This window comes from Plecotus auritus, assembly GCF_963455305.1.
Source record: "Plecotus auritus genome assembly, chromosome: X".
Classification (NCBI taxonomy): Eukaryota; Metazoa; Chordata; class Mammalia; order Chiroptera; family Vespertilionidae; genus Plecotus; species Plecotus auritus.
Window position 1 is genome coordinate 139,556,778 of NC_137784.1, and position 16,997 is coordinate 139,573,774.

The window sequence follows — 16,997 nt, forward strand, 5'->3', positions numbered from 1 at the left end:
CAGAGCCAAATCCCGCCCTCCCTGGTCCTGCCCTTAGTCTATGTTTTGTCCAGCTTCCAATAAATACAGAGCCAAGTTCAACCCCTTTATAACTCTGGCTGCAGCCCGACCCTGCCCTCCTCGGCATTTAGTTTCCGCCACTCCGCTCCTTCACTTGTCTGGCAGCTGTCCTGCCCTGCCTCTGCTTCGGTCTAAATTTGTCTTTTCTAGCCAATCACTATAGAGTTACCCTACCCGCCTAGGCAGAGCTCTGGCCCGACCCCTTTACTGCCGGCTGCTACGCCCACTTCCATATAAGTCCTGCTTCCGCTGAGCGGCAAGGAGGGCAGCACCGCCCTGTCGTGTTTTGGCAGCTGTCTAGGAGACCCTCATCCTCCAATCAGCAGAAAGCAGAGCCCACGCACCCCAATCCTCAGAGGTCTTCCATCCATCCCGTATAGGCCAATCTGCTAGGCTGGCGCCCCCAGAGCCTTGTCAATTACCCACCGATCAGTCTTTCTTGAGCCAATCAACGTGTAGCACCGAGGGGGGCTGAGAACGCCCCCTTGGACCCCGCCTTCTGCGTTCCATCAGTTCCCCTTGGGCCAATCATGTCATAGCTTGTGGAGCAGAGCCCGCCTCCCCGTTGTGGTCAATCTATGACCCTTGGCCAATCAGCGAGCCGCGAAACGCTCGGCTCCTCCTCCAAAGGCCCACGTGAGCGGTAGGGAAGCGCAGGGGCGGCCTCTAGGTGTTGCCGCTGCCACCACCACTGCCGCCGCCGCCGCCGCCGCAGCCGCCACCGCCGCCACCACCACCGCCGCCGTCACCGCCGTCACCGCCGCCTCGGAACCCGGGCCTGGGGGGCGGTGGGGCCGCGCATGGAGCCCCCGCCCCCCGGAGCTGCCAACACTGCCGCTGCCCTCCGCACAGGTGAGCCGGGGCCTGGAGGGTGGAGGGCTAGGTCCGTGACCGCACGTCTCCTTCCCGCCCCCGCGCGAGGGATGTGGCTTGGCCCGTGGCCTGCTGGTGTTCGATTCCCCACCGCCACCACCACGGCTGGTGGACCTGCCTGTGGCATTGCCCCCTTCTTTCGCCCCTTGTAATGTATCTGACCGTGGCCTACCCCCCCTTCCTGTTTAGTAGTGGATCGGTCTGCGTGCTTACATTTCTCCCCACCTCACTTTACAGTGGACTCGTCCATGGTCTCCCCCCCCCCCCACCCGCCGCATCCACACTCATAGGGGACCAGTTTTCGGCATTGTCCAACTGTGACAGTCGGTCCTTCTGAGTGGATTTCTCCTTTCCTCAACTTTCAGGGGCCCCGTCTGTGACCCTGTTTGTTCCATCCCTCCTGTTCCTGTAGTGAATCAATCCGTGGCGTTGTACCCCCTCCACTCCTCTTTAACGTTAAATTAATCTGTGAATTTGTATTCCTGCCTCCTCCAGTCCCCCAGTACATCTGTCCCATGGCTCTGTCACACACGCGCGCGCACACCATTTTCCAGTGGGTCAGTCTAAATGCTTGTCTTCACATCTCCCTGCTTATCAGCCTATTGCCCTATCCTCCCTCTTTTGTAGACTGACACTCCTTCGGTCCTTGGGCTTCTCCCTTCCTGTTAACAATGGGTCAGTTTGGTGCTTCATATCTCCCCATAATCAGCAGCCCAGTCCATGGCCTTGTCCCTCTCCTTTTAATCAGTCCCTGTGTGATGACCCCCCCCCCCCCCCCGCCACTATTGGGCAGCAGTCGATCTATTTTTCTACACCCCTTGCTCCGTAAATAAGATACGCCTTTACACCGCCACCACCCCACCTTTGCAATGGATCTGTTCATTAGCCTTCCGGCTACCCATGTGCTTGCCTTCACAGCCCAGTGCTTTGCAATCCCTCCTCCAGGAGGGTCAGCCTGTGTGCTTTCATTTTCCCTCTCCTTTCCTGGTGGTGTGGATCAGTTGTGGCCTTCCCTGAACCCCTCTCTCCTTCTTAATAGTGGATCAGCTTGTCTGCTTGTTGAACCCAAGTCTTTTTTACTCTAGAACACCCCCCTCATGCACACTGTTAACCATTAAGATGTTCTTCCTCGCAGTAAGTGAATATATTAGTGATAATGCTAACAGGAGCCAGCATTTATTGAGCACCTACTAACATTTCTGAGTACCAAGCAAAGTGTTGTATCTTTTTTTTTTTAAATATATATTTTATTGATATTTTAAAGAGAGGAAGGGAGAGGGATAGAGAGTTAGAAACATCGATGAGAGAGAAACACCGATCAGCTGCCTCCTGCACACCTCCCACTGGGGATGTGCCCGCAACCAAGGTACGTGCCCTTGACCGGAATCGAACCTGGGACCTTTCAGTCCGCAGGCTGACGCTCTATCCACTGAGCCAAACCGGTTTCGGCTAAAGTGTTGTATCTTAATGAGCTCATGTAATCCTCACCATAACGCTGCTAGGTAGGTACTGAGGAAACTTTGGCATAGGGATGTTCACTTACTCAAAGGTGACCCAATAAGCACCAAGTTCGGGTGCCCCTCAGGACACAGGCTAATTTTTGAGGCTGCCCTTTCTGCTCATCCCATTCCATGTGAGGCCCCACTCCTTAAAAACCAAATGATTTTTTAGTGACTTCAGAGAGGAAGGGAGAGAGATATAGAAATATCAGTGGTGAAAGAGAATAATTGATTGACTGCCTCCTGCGCACCCCACACTGGGGATCGAGCCCACAATCCAGGCATGTGCCCTGACCAGGAATTGAACCATGACCTCCTGGTTCATAGGTCCACACTCAACCAATGAGCCACGCCAGGAAGGCTCCATTGCCTATCTTATCTCAGCATCCTTCCATCCCCAATCCCAGAAGCTGTGTGACCTTAATAATTTAACCATTTTCTCTCTGCGCCTGATTCTTCCTTTGTAAAATGGGGGGGGGGTAGAACTAGACTCCCCTCCAGTGTAAGTAAAGAATACCTGTGAGTTAATAACGAAGCAAGTAGCCCTAGCTGGTTTGGCTCAGTGGACAGAGCATTGGCCTGCAGACTGAAGGGTCCCGGGTTCGATTCCGGTCAGGGCTCATGTCCAGGTTGTGGGCTCAATCCCCAGTGGGGGTCGTATAGGAGGCAATCGATCAATGATTCTCATATTGATGTTTCTGTCTCTCTCTCTTCCTCTCCCTTCCTCTCTTTTATATATATATATATATAAATAAAATAAGGAAGCAAGTAACTTCTCTGGCCTTACCTCCTACACTCCCAACTATGTTCCAGCCACACTGACCTCATTTGTCCCCAAGTTCACAGTGGTCCAGCCTCAGGGCCTTTACATTGGCCATTTTTTCCTGCCCAGAACACTTTATCCCCGGTCATGGTTCCTTTTGGGACTCTGTTCAAATGTCACCTCATCCCTGACCATCTGAACCTGCACACCTAGCAGGGCTGAGGCCCCTTCTCTGCTTTATTTCTTCTTTTGCCCTTTATTGCTGTGGATCACACTGTGTAGTTGACCAGTTTGTTGTGTTGTCTCTCCCCATTAGAAGTCCCATGAAGGCTTACAGTTTTTGTCTGCTTAGTCCTGCTGGGTCTCCAGCACCTAAAAATATCCCTAGTATATAGTAGGTGCTTAATACAAATTTATTGCATGAATGAATGGGAAAAATATAATTTCAGACAAATCGGGGCGGGGAGCAGGTGGGAATGAAGAGGGCATTTGAGAACTAGTTAAGAGGCTAGTTAGTTGGGACTGTTCATTCATCAAACACTTTACTGAGCACCTAGTAAGTACCAGGCACTCTTGTAGGGACTGGAGATGTGGGAGGGGAAAAAATAGGCAGAAATTCCTGCTCTTGTGGAGCATACATTTGTTAAAAGTGGAGGAGACAGACTACATAAATAAAACAAGTAAAAATAGTATTTTAGACAAGTGTTAAGGAAGAAAAATGAAGTAGGGAAGGTAGGAATAGAGTATTAGGGTGGTTAAAAATCTTAGGCACAGGGAAGGGAGAGAGATATAGAAATATCAATGGTGAAAGAATTATTGATCGACGGCCTCCTGCACACCCCACACTGGGTGTGCAGGAGGCAGTCGATCAATTATTCCACACTTTCTCATTTAGAAGGGGGCTCCTGAATTAAGGCCTGAAGGAGGTCAGAGAGGGAGGGAGCCATAATGTCTAGTGGAAGAGTCCACTGGACAGAAGGCACAGCTGATGCAAAGGCCCCGAGCCTGGATTGCACCTGGCATGTTCAAGGCACACAGAGGAGGCCAGTGTAGCTGGAGCAGAGTGGAGAGAGCGATTGCAGGCGAGATCTGAGATGTAAGGGGAGCCAGGTGGTAAATAGGTCATGGTGATACATAAGGCTGGGGTGGAGGGGTTTGGGGACGGAGCAGGATGACACACTAGCAAATAGCGAACACTTCTTGAGTGTCTCCCATGTGCCAGCGATACTCTTCTAAGTCCTTTACATATATTGCCATTTAGTCTTCACAAAAGCCTTTGGGAGGAGGTATATTTGGAGGATAATGTACTCTGAGAATGAAATAGCCCCATTTTACAGATGCAGAAACAGACTCAGAGAGGTTGAGTGACTTACTCAAGGTCACACAGCTAGAACAGGGCCAAGGAGTATGAGGCTGAAGACCCAGAGAGAAGAACAGCTTTGCAAGGGCAGACAGGTTATTCGGTGCATTGAATCACAAGAGGAAGAATTAATTCTGCCTGGAAGGTACTGGAACTTAATGATTGTGTGATAAGAGGGTTCATCGTAGGGAAGGGAGAAGAGTTCGTACATATCCTCAGAAATGGGAACTGGGTGAACTCACAGGGTGTTCTTGATGTAGTGTGCCAAGCGTGTGCCCACCGCAGAGCCTTTGTACATGCTGTTCTCTCTGCCCATCCTTCCAGGTGATCAGGCCACAAACTTAGAATCACCCTTGGTTCCTCTCTCACCCCTATCTTGCATGTCCGTAAATCCCGCTGCTGCCACCACCAGCTCTCACTTAAGACTATGGCAGTAGCCGAAACCGGTTTGGCTCAGTGGATAGAGCATCGGCCTGCGGACTGAAGGGTCCCAGGATCGATTCCGGTCAAGGGCATGTACCTTGGTTGCGGGCACATCCCCAGTAGGGGGTGTGCAAGAGGCAGCTGATCGATGTTTCTCTCTCATCGATGCTTCTAACTCTCTGTCCCTCTCCCTTCCTCTCTGTAAAAAATCAATAAAATATATTTTTTTTTAAAAAAAAAGACTATTGCAGTAGCCTCTTCAGCCACTAGTCAGTCCTCCTCACAAGAGCCAGATGGATCCTGTTCACAACATCCCTGTCACTGCCCTCTTGTGGCTCTTGTCTCACACAGGTCCAAGTCCTGACAGGGCCCGAAAAAGGCTCCCTCAGTCTGGCCGCTGTTGCCCCTGTGTTCTCCTCTCCTACTGGCCCCTAACGCCCTCCTGTGCAGCCATGCCAGACTCTACTGTTCCTCCAGCCTCAGGCTGTTTCCTCTGCCTACAGAACTGCTCCTTCACCTCTTTTAGGTCTTTGCTCAAATGTCACCTCCTCAGTGATGACCTTTCCCTGACTAGCCTTTAAAAAAATAACTCCTTCCCTGTTTCAGTTTTTCCCCCCGTGGCTCTATCATCATCTGACATTCTTTACTTGTTTATCTTGTTTCTTGTCTGTCTTCCCCACGGAAATGTCACTTTCACTAGAGCACCTGGCCTGCAGTAGGCACTCGGTAAATGATTGCTGAGCCCTGACCGGTTTGGCTCGGTGGATGGAGCGTCGGCCTGAGGACTGAAGGGTCCCGGGTTCGGTTCCGGTTGGGGGCATGCGCCTTGGTTGCGGGCATATCCCCGGTGGGGGGTTGCAGGAGGCGGCTGATCGGTGTTTCTCTCTCATCGATGTTTCTGGCTCTCTGTCCTCCCTTCCTCTCTGTAAAAAAATCAATAAAAATTTTAAAAAAATAAATGCTGAATAAATGAGATGAAGAAAGGTGAACACATTCGAATAAGACAGGTTACTAGAGCTTTTATTAGGGGTCAAGTGGGAAATGTAAAACAAAATATAAAACCCTGTGTGCTATTGCGGCTTGAGGCTGTCAGATTGCACCTACATTGGTAGATTCTGTTGCCCCTGAAAGAGAAACTGCTAAAATTGCCTGTCTTTGCCACCAGGAGTCACACTGAACTCTTAGTGCCTCTGAAACAAGCAGGCCTTCGAAATAAGCTCAGTGAGAGCGCCGATGCCAGGACTTTCTAATCTGGACACTGCGTGGCGTTGTGGCTTGTATAATTGCCTAAAATTGTGTCTGCTGAATGAACTTTGAAACAGCTCAGACATAAGAGGATCATACTCGCCCTGCTGGTGTGGCTCAGTGGTTGAGCCTCAACCAGTGAACCAAGATCAATTTCCGGTCAGGACACATGCCCAGGTTGCCGGCCCGATCCCCAGTAGGGGGTGTGCAGGAGGCAGCTGATTGATGTTCCTCTCTCATCAATGTTTCTATCTCTCTATCCCTCTCCCTTTTAAAAAAATCAATAAAAACATAGTTTTAAAAAAGAGGATCAGCCCTGGCTGGTTTGGCTCAGTGGATAGAGCGTCGGCCTGCGAAGTGAAGGGTCCCAGGTTTGATTCCTGGTCAGGAGCACATGCCCGGGTTGCGGGCTCGATCCCCAGCAGGGGGCGTGCAGGAGGCAGCTGGTCAATGATTCCCTCTCATCATTGATGTTTCTGTCTCTCCTCCTCTTCCTCTCTGAAATCAATAAAAATTAAAAAAGAGGATCATACTCTATATTTAATTATACAGATTAAAGAATCAAGCTATAAATAATAGAGGGAGGTACTTTGACACCTGATTTGGAAGGTCTTATTCTTAACCCAACAATCGCAGCCAGTGAACAGTTGATTGACGAAACCTCATTCTGTAAGGAATAGGAAGCTCGTGTTTATTTCCAATTCATGCTCAGCAAAGAGAGCAGTTTTGGGGGTACAGGGAAGGTCCTGTTCTCTGCAGGACACACCGAAGGAGCAGTCAGTGTGAAGGGCGACTTAGCCTAACGGTTTGAGAGCTTAGGCAACTAGAACCTGACTGCCTGGATCCAAATCCTGGCTCTGCCACCTTCAGAGCCGTGTGGCCTGTAGAAGTCATTTAGACATTTTGTGCCTCGGCTTCCTGCTCTATAAATTAGCAATCATCAGAGTTCCTACATCCCCGAGTTGTGACGAGGGAGAAATGAGTCAGTACTTAGAAAAATAACAGTACAGGTCTGTGTGCCCTTATCTGAAACCCTTGGGGCCAGATGTTTCAGAATGGCACATTTTTCAGATTTGAAAAGGGTGACAAGGTGCACATCCCAAGTTGTTACATAACACCCTTAGTGAGCTCTGTAATCAGCCGCATTCAGATTTCTGCAGCAAAACGTACGAACAGTCACACTAAGGAAGGATCAATGAGGACCACACAGGACCATGTTTTGTGTCAGATCAGGTTTTGCTGCCAAAATGGTTACAAAGAAGCCTTCTGTTCTTAGAGCTCTTTGGAATAGTGGATAAAATAGATTATGAACAGATCAGAAATGAATATTTGTTTAGAGCGTATCGTATCCCTGGCGTATTATATTTATTCTGTAAATCCTATATTTATTCTGTAAATCACCCTACGAACTAGGTGGTATTATTATGATCCCTATTTTTGCAGATGGGGAAACTGAGGCACAAAGTTAAAGAACATGCCCAGGGATCACACTGCTAACAAGCTGCAGAACCAGGCAGGATTCCAGCCCTGGCAGTCTGATTGTACAGCCTGGGTCAGGCGTCCTCAAACTACGGCCCGCGGGCCACATGCGGCCCGCCGAGGACATTTATCCGGCCTGCCTGTCCTGCTTAGCAGCCGACTCGTCCCGGGCCCGCAGTGCACATAGGAATTTGTTCATAGTTTTTTTTGTTTTTTTTAAACTATAGTCCGGCCCTCCAACAGTCTGAGGGACAGTGAACTGGCCCCCTGTTTAAAAAGTTTGAGGACCCCTGGCTGGGTGATTGTCCAATAAGCCATGTTGCCTGATTGGAACAATGCCTGGCATGTATTAAGCACTCAATAAATGGCAGTATAGCTGTTACCACGAAGGACAACATACAGGGACAGTAGCAGGTCTGAGGAGTGTGGGTAGAGGGACAGAGGAAAGCAGGCATTCGGCTCCAGAAAGGCTTCCTAAAGGCAAGGCCCCTGGTGCAAGGACTTGAACGATGAGGAAGGCTTCTAGGCAGAGGAACGGAGCCCCACATGGAGTGAACAGCCTTTGAGAGGAGCTGGCAGAAAGAACCTCCTGGAAAACTGTGATGTTTGATGTGGTCGAAAATGCAAATGAAAATGCTCAGGCTAGGAACGTTAGACTAGCTTTCAATTCCTGCTGTAACAAATACATTTAGCTGCTTAAAACAACACAAATGTATTCTATCACAGTTCTGCGCATCAGAAGCTCAGCACCGGTCTCAGCAGACTAAATCCAGGTGTCAGCAGCGCTGCATTCCTTTCTGGAGGCTCCAGGGGAGGGTGCGTTTCCTGCTCACTCAGGTTGCTGGCAGAATTCAATTCCCTGAGGTGGGAGGATTGAGGTCCCTATTTCCTTACTGGCTGTCAGCCAAGGGCCATTCCCAGCTTTAAGAGGCCACCACATTCCATCTTCAACTAGCAGTGGCAGGTTGAGTTCCTCTCATGCTTTGAATCACTCCTGCCTCTTCTGTCACTGTCTCTCTCTCTGAGCTGCCTTTCTCCCGCTTTCTTCTACTTTTTTTTTTTTAAAGCATTCTTTTTTTTTTTTTAATATATTTTATTGATATTTTACAGAGAGGAAGGGAGAGGGATAGAGAGCTAGAAACATCGATGAGAGAGAAACATCGATCAGCTGCCTCCTGCACACCCCCCACTGGGGATGTGCCCGCAACCAAGGCACATGCCCTTGACCGGAATCGAACCCGGGACCCTTCAGTCCGCAGGCCGACGCTCTATCCACTGAGCCAAACCGGTTTCGGCTCTTCTACTTTTATTAAGAGTTCATGACTCTCTCTCATCGATGTTTCTAACTCTCTATCCCTCTCTCTTCCTCTCTGTAAAAAATCAATAAAATATATTTAAAAAAAAAAAAAAAAAGCCGAAACCGTTTTGGCTCAGTGGATAGAGCGTCGGCCTGCGGACTGCAGGGTCCCAGGTTCGATTCCGGTCAAGGGCATGTACCTGAGTTGCAGGCACATCTCCAGTAGGGGGCGTGCAGGAGGCAGCTGATCGATGTCTCTCTCTCATCGATGTTTCTAACTTTCTATCCCTCTCTCTTCCTCTCTGTAAAAAATCAATAAAATATATTTTTTTAAGAGTTCATGTGATTAGCCGAAACCGGTTTGGCTCAGTGGATAGAGCGTTGGCCTGCGGACTGAAAGGTCCCAGGTTCGATTCCGGTCAAGGGCACGTACCTTGGTTGCGGGCACATCCCCAGTAGGAGGTGTGCAGGAGGCAGCTGATTGATGTTTTTCTCTCATCGATGTTTCTAACTCTCTATTCCTCTCTGTAAAAAATCAATAAAATACATTTTAAAAAAAGAGTTCATGTGATTAGATTGAGCTCACCCAAATAATCCAGAATAATCTCCCCATTTTAAAGTCTGGAACCTTAAATTCATCTGCAACGTTCCTTTTGACATGTAATATAATATACTCACAAGCTCCAGAGATTAGGATATGAACATCTTTGGGGGGGACATTACTCTATCTACCACAGTCTGCGTTCTGGCCCCCAAAGATTCACATGTATCCCACATGCAAAATTCATTCATACTCTCCTAGTGCCTCCCGAAGTCTCATCCCATTACAGGGGTCATCCAAAGCCAGGCTGAGAGCCCTAACCGGTTTGGCTCAGTGGATAGAGCGTCGGCCTGCAGACTGAAGGGTCCCGGGTTCGATTCCGGTCAAGGGCATGTACCTTGGTTGCGGGCACATCCCCAGTAGGAGGTGTGCAGGAGGCAGCTGATGGATGTTTCTCTCATCGATGTTTCTAACTCTCTATCCCTCTCCCTTCCTCTCTGTAAAAAATCAATAAAAATATTTTTTTAAAAAAAGCCAGGCTGAGGAGTTTAGGATTGAGTTTGAGGGTGTTGAAGGATTGATAGTGGGCTTTGGGGACAGAGGTGGAAGCAAGATTGCAAGAAAAGAATCTTCCTCCTGCTGACCTCTGCCCCGTCCTGTGTCCACAGCCTCTTAGCTCTGAACCATCTGCCCTCCAGGTACCCCTGGGATGGCGTGAGCACTCCCCCAGCGATGGACCCCTCGGTGACGCTGTGGCAGTTTCTGCTGCAGCTGTTGAGAGAACAAGGCAACGGCCATATTATCTCCTGGACCTCACGGGATGGCGGTGAGTTTAAGCTGGTGGATGCTGAGGAGGTGGCCCGGCTGTGGGGACTGCGCAAAAACAAGACCAACATGAATTATGACAAGCTCAGCCGGGCTTTGCGGTACTACTATGATAAGGTAAGGCCTCACGGATTAGGGCAGGGAACCCCAAATTTTATATCAGTTATTTCATTTTCTTAATTGCTATAGCTATAACTTTGAAACCAATATTAAACTTTATCATTTCTTACCTTATCCTCTGGTACTCTCAGACCAATGTTGGGCTCCCCCAAACATTTTATCTGTTATTTTCTTGTCTTACTGCTTTGGCTAAAACCTTCAAAGTAATGCTGCCCCACTACACCCCACATAACATTTTATTTTCTTACCTTATTCCTATAGCAGAACTTTTGAAAATAGTATTAATAACTTTTTCTCATCCTGCGCTTTGGAACCCCTGAACAAGTCCTAGATTCCTCCAGTTATTTCATAATCTGCTGTTGTTCCAGAATAAGAATTGCAGAAGATTCTTATTCCTAGAATCAAAACCTCCATGACAGTATCATGCTAAGCTTTCCCTATCTCCTCCTCTGAGACCCTTAACATTTTCATCAATTATTTTCTTTTCTTCTATTATTCCTTTAGCTAAAACCTCCCAAACATACATAATGCCAGCCCCACACCCCATCCTCTTGTGTTTTCAGAGCAACACTGGTCTACCCCAATGTTTATATCAATTATTTTATCATCTTATTCTTGTAGCGAAAATTTGAAACTTTCCTCATCCTCTCACGCCAGCGCTGGATTTGCCCTTTCCCCCAATATCTATAGCAGTTATTTAATTTTCTTTCTTTACCTGAAACTTCCAAGACAATATTAATGAGAAACACAAACCCACCCTGACCAGCATTAAGATGTCCCCAGGGTACCGCAGTGCCACCCTTCCGGTGTCTCTTGTCCCCCAGAACAGCCCTGGACCTAAGCCGCACACAGTTCATTGATTCCATTTTCATATTTTCTTTCTTCAGCTCAAACCTCCAAAACAATATTACTCATGAGGCTGCCTCACTGGGCTCTGAGATCCTCTAGCTCTGTCCTGAAATATCCCAAACCTGCCCACCTAAGCCAGCCTTGAGATTCTCCCAAATGTATGTCAGCATTTTAATGTTCTTGTCTAGTTGCTCTCAGTTACTTCATTTCCTAATCGCCTTAGCTTAAACCTCCACAAAAGTTTTAAGAATGTGGCTCCTCACCCTGTCCTCCCTAGTGACCTTGTCCTGTTCCACTTCTGTGTCAATAGCTTCAAATAATCCTCTATATTAGTAATTCATCACCACATTCTTCTACATTAATGGAGTCTCTTCCAACACTTATATCAGTTACTTCATTTTCCTGTCTTACCACATTAGCTAGACTCCAAAACTGTGTCCTGGCAGCCACCCCCAAGGTGTGACCCTGTTAACCCAAGACACCCCTGGTTCCTGGAGCCAGGAGGAAAGTCTGCTTCTGCACCTACTCCCCTATGTGGGCCCCATCATGGAAGGGAGCAACTAAGTGTGAGGGGGTGTCTGAGATGCGGGTAGGGGAATCAGACGGATGGAGATGAAGAGTGACAGAGGGAGACTTAGGGGGGGTTGGATGGGGGAGATACAGAGAGGAGACAGGGAAAGGGGAGAAGGGCAGTAAACTACAGGAAGAATTGTGGAGGGGAGAATACAGAAGGGGGAGAAACGGGGGGAAGTACAGAAAGGGGAATCGGAATGGGGAAGAAAGAGGGAAAAGAACCGGAGGAGGAGAAGGGAAGAGCCCCCAAGTTGAGAGAGATGGGTGAGATGTGAAATAGGCTAGGAGGGGGAACATATGGACGGACAGACACGGAGGCGGCATGGTGTGTATGTAAAAGGACAGGAGAAGGACAACAGGGGAAAAAAAGGCACTAGGAGACACACCCCCTTCACCCACCCATCCCAAGCCACACTCCCCTTCCACCCTGGCCCTTTCTTCTAAGGCCCCCTATCCTGTCTCCTCCCTTCCCAGAACATCATCCGCAAAGTGAGTGGCCAGAAGTTCGTCTACAAGTTTGTGTCCTATCCCGAGGTCGCAGGGTGCTCCACTGAGGACTGTCCGCCCCAGCCTGAGGTGTCTATCACCTCCACGGTGGCAAATGTGGCCCCCGCTGCTGTACATGCCGTCCCCGGGGACACTGCCTCCGGGAAGCCAGGCACACCCAAGGGTGCAGGAATGGCAGGCCCAGGTGCCTTGGCTCGAAGCAGCCGGAACGAGTACATGCGCTCAGGCCTCTATTCCACCTTCACCATCCAGTCCCTGCAGCCACAGCTACAGCTGCCCCTGCATCCGAGGTCCATCTCAGTGCTTTCCAACACCGCCCCAGCAGGAGCCGCAGTGCCCCCCTCGGGGAGCGGGAGCACCAGTCCAAGCCCCTTGGAGGCCTGCCTAGAGGCTGAGGAAGCTGGCCCGCCTCTGCAGGTAAGGGCTGGAATATGGAAAGTCAGTAGGAGGAGGGATGTACAGTTTCCTGAGGAGGAGGGGTAAGAGAAGGGACATAAATGTTCTATTAAAGGAGCTGTGGTTGGAGGGGGGACACAGAAGTCCCCTTGGAGAAAGGGGAGGTGAGCTATGCTAGTACTGAGGAGGAAGGAGAGTGAGTATGCTACAACTAGTAGTACACTCACCTTCTGTTAGGCATGTAGAACTTTTTATATTTGCTTAATGCACTGGTTCTTTCACTTTAGCGCTCCCACAATCAACTGAAGGGCTTTTGAACCCACAGGTTGCTGGGGTGCACCCCCAGAGTTTCTGATGATACGGGTCTGGGGATGGGCCCAAGGATTTGCATTTTTATTTATTTATTTTTATTGATTTCAGAGAGGAAGGGAGAGGGAGAGATAGAAACATCAATGATGAGACTCATTGATTGGCTGCCTCCTACATGCCCCCCTCCCCCCGACTGGGGATGGCTGCAAGTCAGGCATGTGCCCTTGACTGGGAATCGAACCCTAACATTCTGGTTCTTAGGTCCAGGCTCAACCACTGAGCCATGCTGGCTGGGCTAGAGTTTGCATGGTTAACCAGCTTCCAGATGCTGCAGATGCTGCTGGCCCTTAAAGAAAAGTTTTTGAGAACTACTGCTTTCATGACTTAGGGCAGTATCCCTGGGAGTCCAGCCCGGTCCCCAGAGAGGAGACGCTGCCCCAAAAGAAGCCCTGCTTCCTTGGCGAAGGCCTAGCCCTGTTGGGGGAGCCGCCCCTTGGGCAGTTATGCCCCCAGTACCAAGTCCCACTTTCCAAAGGGGAGTCATTGCTTCGCTACCCCAGCAATCCATACATACTCCCTCCTCCCCCAGGTCATTCTGACCCCGCCTGAGACCCTGAACCTTAAATCGGAAGAAGCGAATGGGGAGCCCTGCTTGGGTCGGTCACTGCCCCCAGAAGTGAAAGTGGAAGAGCCCGAGGAAGAGCTCCACGCCGCAGCCAGTGGGGAGGCGGGGTATGCACCGGAAGACCCGAGGGCCGGGCGGGAAGTCCCTCCTGCGGAGGGCGTGTCCGCCCGGCATCCTGCGGTTGTCATGGAGACTGCAGGGCCTGTGGGCGGCCTCGGGGCTTCCACAGCTTCCTGCACGGAGATCGCCCAGCCTCAGAAGGGCCGCAAGCCCCGGGACCTGGAGCTCCCACTCAGCCCTAGCCTGCTAGGTGGGCCCGGGCCCGAACGGACTCCAGGATCGGCCACTGGCTCCGGTCTGCAGGCACCGGGGCCAGTGCTGACGCCATCCCTGCTGCCTACGCACACATTGGTGAGTGCCTGCGCAGGGGCGGGGCTGGCTCCCGGGGCGCACACATTGGCTAATGCCTGCAGAGGGGCGGGGGCTGGCTCCCGGGACCAAGGGGATTGGTGGAGAGGCAGTAGACTGACCCCAAGGGCCCACGGCGTTATCTATGGGAGTGAGCGGGGAGGGTGCAGCCTTCGAGGGCAACTGGTTGCAGGGACAGGGCTTGATTAAAAGAAGGGCAAGAGCGAGACTCCAAGGCTGAGGGCTCTTGGTCAGACTGAAGGGCAGGTGTGGGGAGTTTTGTGGGCGGATCAAAGGGCTTGAGAGGCCTTGTGTAGCAACTGTTTCTAAGAGGCATGAGGAACCCGAGCGGGGCTGTTTGGTCTGGGATTTGCTTAGCGGGCTTCCTGTGAGTTTAAAGGTGGGACAGAGGAATTGGAGGTTGAGCCTGAGCTATTGGGATGATGACTTGTGAGGTTTGAAAGCGACAAGTGAGGCTGGCGCGGGCTTTCAGGAGTTGAAAGGGTCGTCCATGTCAAGTTGAAGAGATGTCACAGGCATAGCCTTAGTAGTTACGGCCTAGGCCTGTGCACTTTGCGTGCGTGATCTCCGAAGGCTGAGTAGGCTATCTGGCGGGACTGGAACCAAGTTACTTCCATTGTCCCACCTGCCCTCTCTGCTCACTTGAGCTCCAACCACCCCTTCCCCACAGACCCCGGTGCTGCTGACGCCCAGCTCGCTGCCCCCCAGCATTCACTTCTGGAGCACCCTGAGTCCCATTGCACCCCGTAGCCCGGCCAAGCTCTCCTTCCAGGTAGGCTCCTCCCTCCATCTCAGAGTGGGTGAGAGAACCTGGCACGGCCCCCAACCCATGACCTCTCCCTGTTTCTGTTCCCAGTTTCCATCCAGTGGCAGCGCCCAGGTGCACATCCCCTCCATCAGCGTGGATGGCCTCTCAACCCCCGTGGTGCTCTCCCCAGGGCCCCAGAAGCCATGACAACCACCGCCACCACCCCTTGCTGGGGTTACTTGTGCCCTGAACTTCTCTCCAGCCAGCCGTCTCAAGGAGAAACACAGTTCAGCTGACAGACTTGTGCTGAGGTCACGGTGGGGTGGGGATTCTTAGGAAGAAGGATCTCAATAATTCTTCCACAGAAAACATAGTTTCTCTCGGTCAGTCCCCCAGTGGCCGCCCTTTCACGTCTCCTACCGCAGTGGTGGGGGCGGTTTATTTATTTATTTTTTGAAGGCCACTGGGAGGAGCCTGACCCAACTTTTTTTTTTTTTTTGCGGGGGGGGGGAGTGGTGAGGACATCTCCCCCAGCTCCACATTTTACCCCCAAGATGAGACAATCAGGGTCTGGCTTGAGAAGGACCTTTCTTTATTTATTTCTCAGCCTGCCCTTGGGAAGCTGAGGGGGCCCTGTCTCCATTTTGGGGTGTGGGTAGAAGAGCTACCTTGTGGTGGTTTCTTATTTCTAGCTATCCCCAAGGGTCCAGGAAGAACTTGTGCCATTAAATGGTTTGGGGGTCTTGACCAAGTCAGACTCACACCCTTGGGTGAAGGATTCTCACCCCCCACCCCCAGCCTTTTTCTCAGACAGCCTGTCATTTGTCGGCCACCTTTTTGGCTGGGGGCGAATGCCCTTTTCTTCTGTCCCTGAGAAGCCATTCCTGTGTCTGCCAAATTCCTGGGGTCCTGCCTCTTACCTCCCAATGGAGGGTTTTTTTGTGGGAGTGGTCCCCGTCTGGGGGACCCCTCCAGCCAGTACTCCAGGTCTTCCTGTCCCCCACCCTCTGCCATTTTGATAGTATAATCTATTTTTAAACTGGGCTTTTAGACGGGGAGAGGGGGCATCTCTTCCTATATCTGAGATGGGGTGGGTGGGAAGGAAGGGATTTGGGGGGGAATCTTCCTGCCGCCCCCAAGTGTTTATTTTTGATATCACGTGTATTTTCAGCTCCCTCCCTCCCAGCCCCCCAATTTCCTGCGGGCGGGTACAAAGGACCCTTTAAGTGTCCCTGGAGTTGGGAGGGAGGAACAGGAGGGCATAAAGCCTGTCCTATCTGAATTCCAGGCTGAAGAGGGTGGGTTCAGAGGACTCCTGGGCTCACCGCCTGTCAGCACTGGCCCAGCCCAGGCCTGGGGACCTGGGGGGGTGGTGATTTGGGGGACAGTGCTACACCTGTCTCCACTGTTTGTTTTACTTCCCCCCAAATGGACCTTTTTTTTTTCTAAGAGTACCAGAGAATGGGGAATTGTTCCTGTAAATATATATTTTTAAAGGTGATGCTGGAGGCTGCTTGCATTTTTTCCCTCTGGGGACTGAGTGTGACAGGCATTATATGTATAAAAGACAGTGATGGTGTGAGATTGATTGTGAGAGAGAAAGTATGATACTGTGTGTCAGAAACAGTAGTAGAGACTGCAGATAGGCAACCAGGTGTGAAAAAACCCCCAGAAAGCTGTGATTGTATGTATGTGTGTGTGTGTGTGTGTGTGTGTGTGTGTGTGTAAAACCGTGTGTGAGAGAGTGGAAGTTATAACCACAAACTTGACATCGTGTCTTTGTGTCAGGAAATCACCGGAAAAATGAATGAGTGGTTAAGGTACTGTATAAGACACTGGTGGTGTGTGTGAAGTAACGTTTATGAGAAGGTAGTGGGGACTGCAGACCGGACCAGTCACTGTTTGACAAGATGAGCAAGACAAATGGAGTGATCAAAACAAGGTGTGAGTGCCCTAGCTGGTTTGGCTCAGTGGGTAGAGCGTCATCCTGCAGACTGAAGGGTCTCAGGTTCAATTCCGGTCAGGGCACATGCCCGGGTTGCAGGCTTGACCCCCAGTAGGGGGCATGCAGGAGGC

The 16,997-nt window shown here is 50.6% G+C and overlaps 1 protein-coding gene across 1 annotated transcript; it reads left to right on the plus strand.

Moving 5' to 3' along the window:
* Positions 1 to 694: 694 nt before the first annotated feature.
* On the plus strand, positions 695 to 16,427 carry ELK1 (ETS transcription factor ELK1). Its single transcript, XM_080652216.1, has 6 exons — positions 695 to 912; positions 10,239 to 10,482; positions 12,382 to 12,831; positions 13,709 to 14,155; positions 14,844 to 14,945; positions 15,030 to 16,427. The coding sequence occupies exons 2-6, from the start codon at positions 10,273 to 10,275 to the stop codon at positions 15,126 to 15,128; spliced, it is 1,308 nt and encodes a 435-aa protein (XP_080508342.1). The 5' UTR covers positions 695 to 912; positions 10,239 to 10,272; the 3' UTR covers positions 15,129 to 16,427.
* The last annotated feature ends 570 nt before the right edge of the window (positions 16,428 to 16,997 follow it).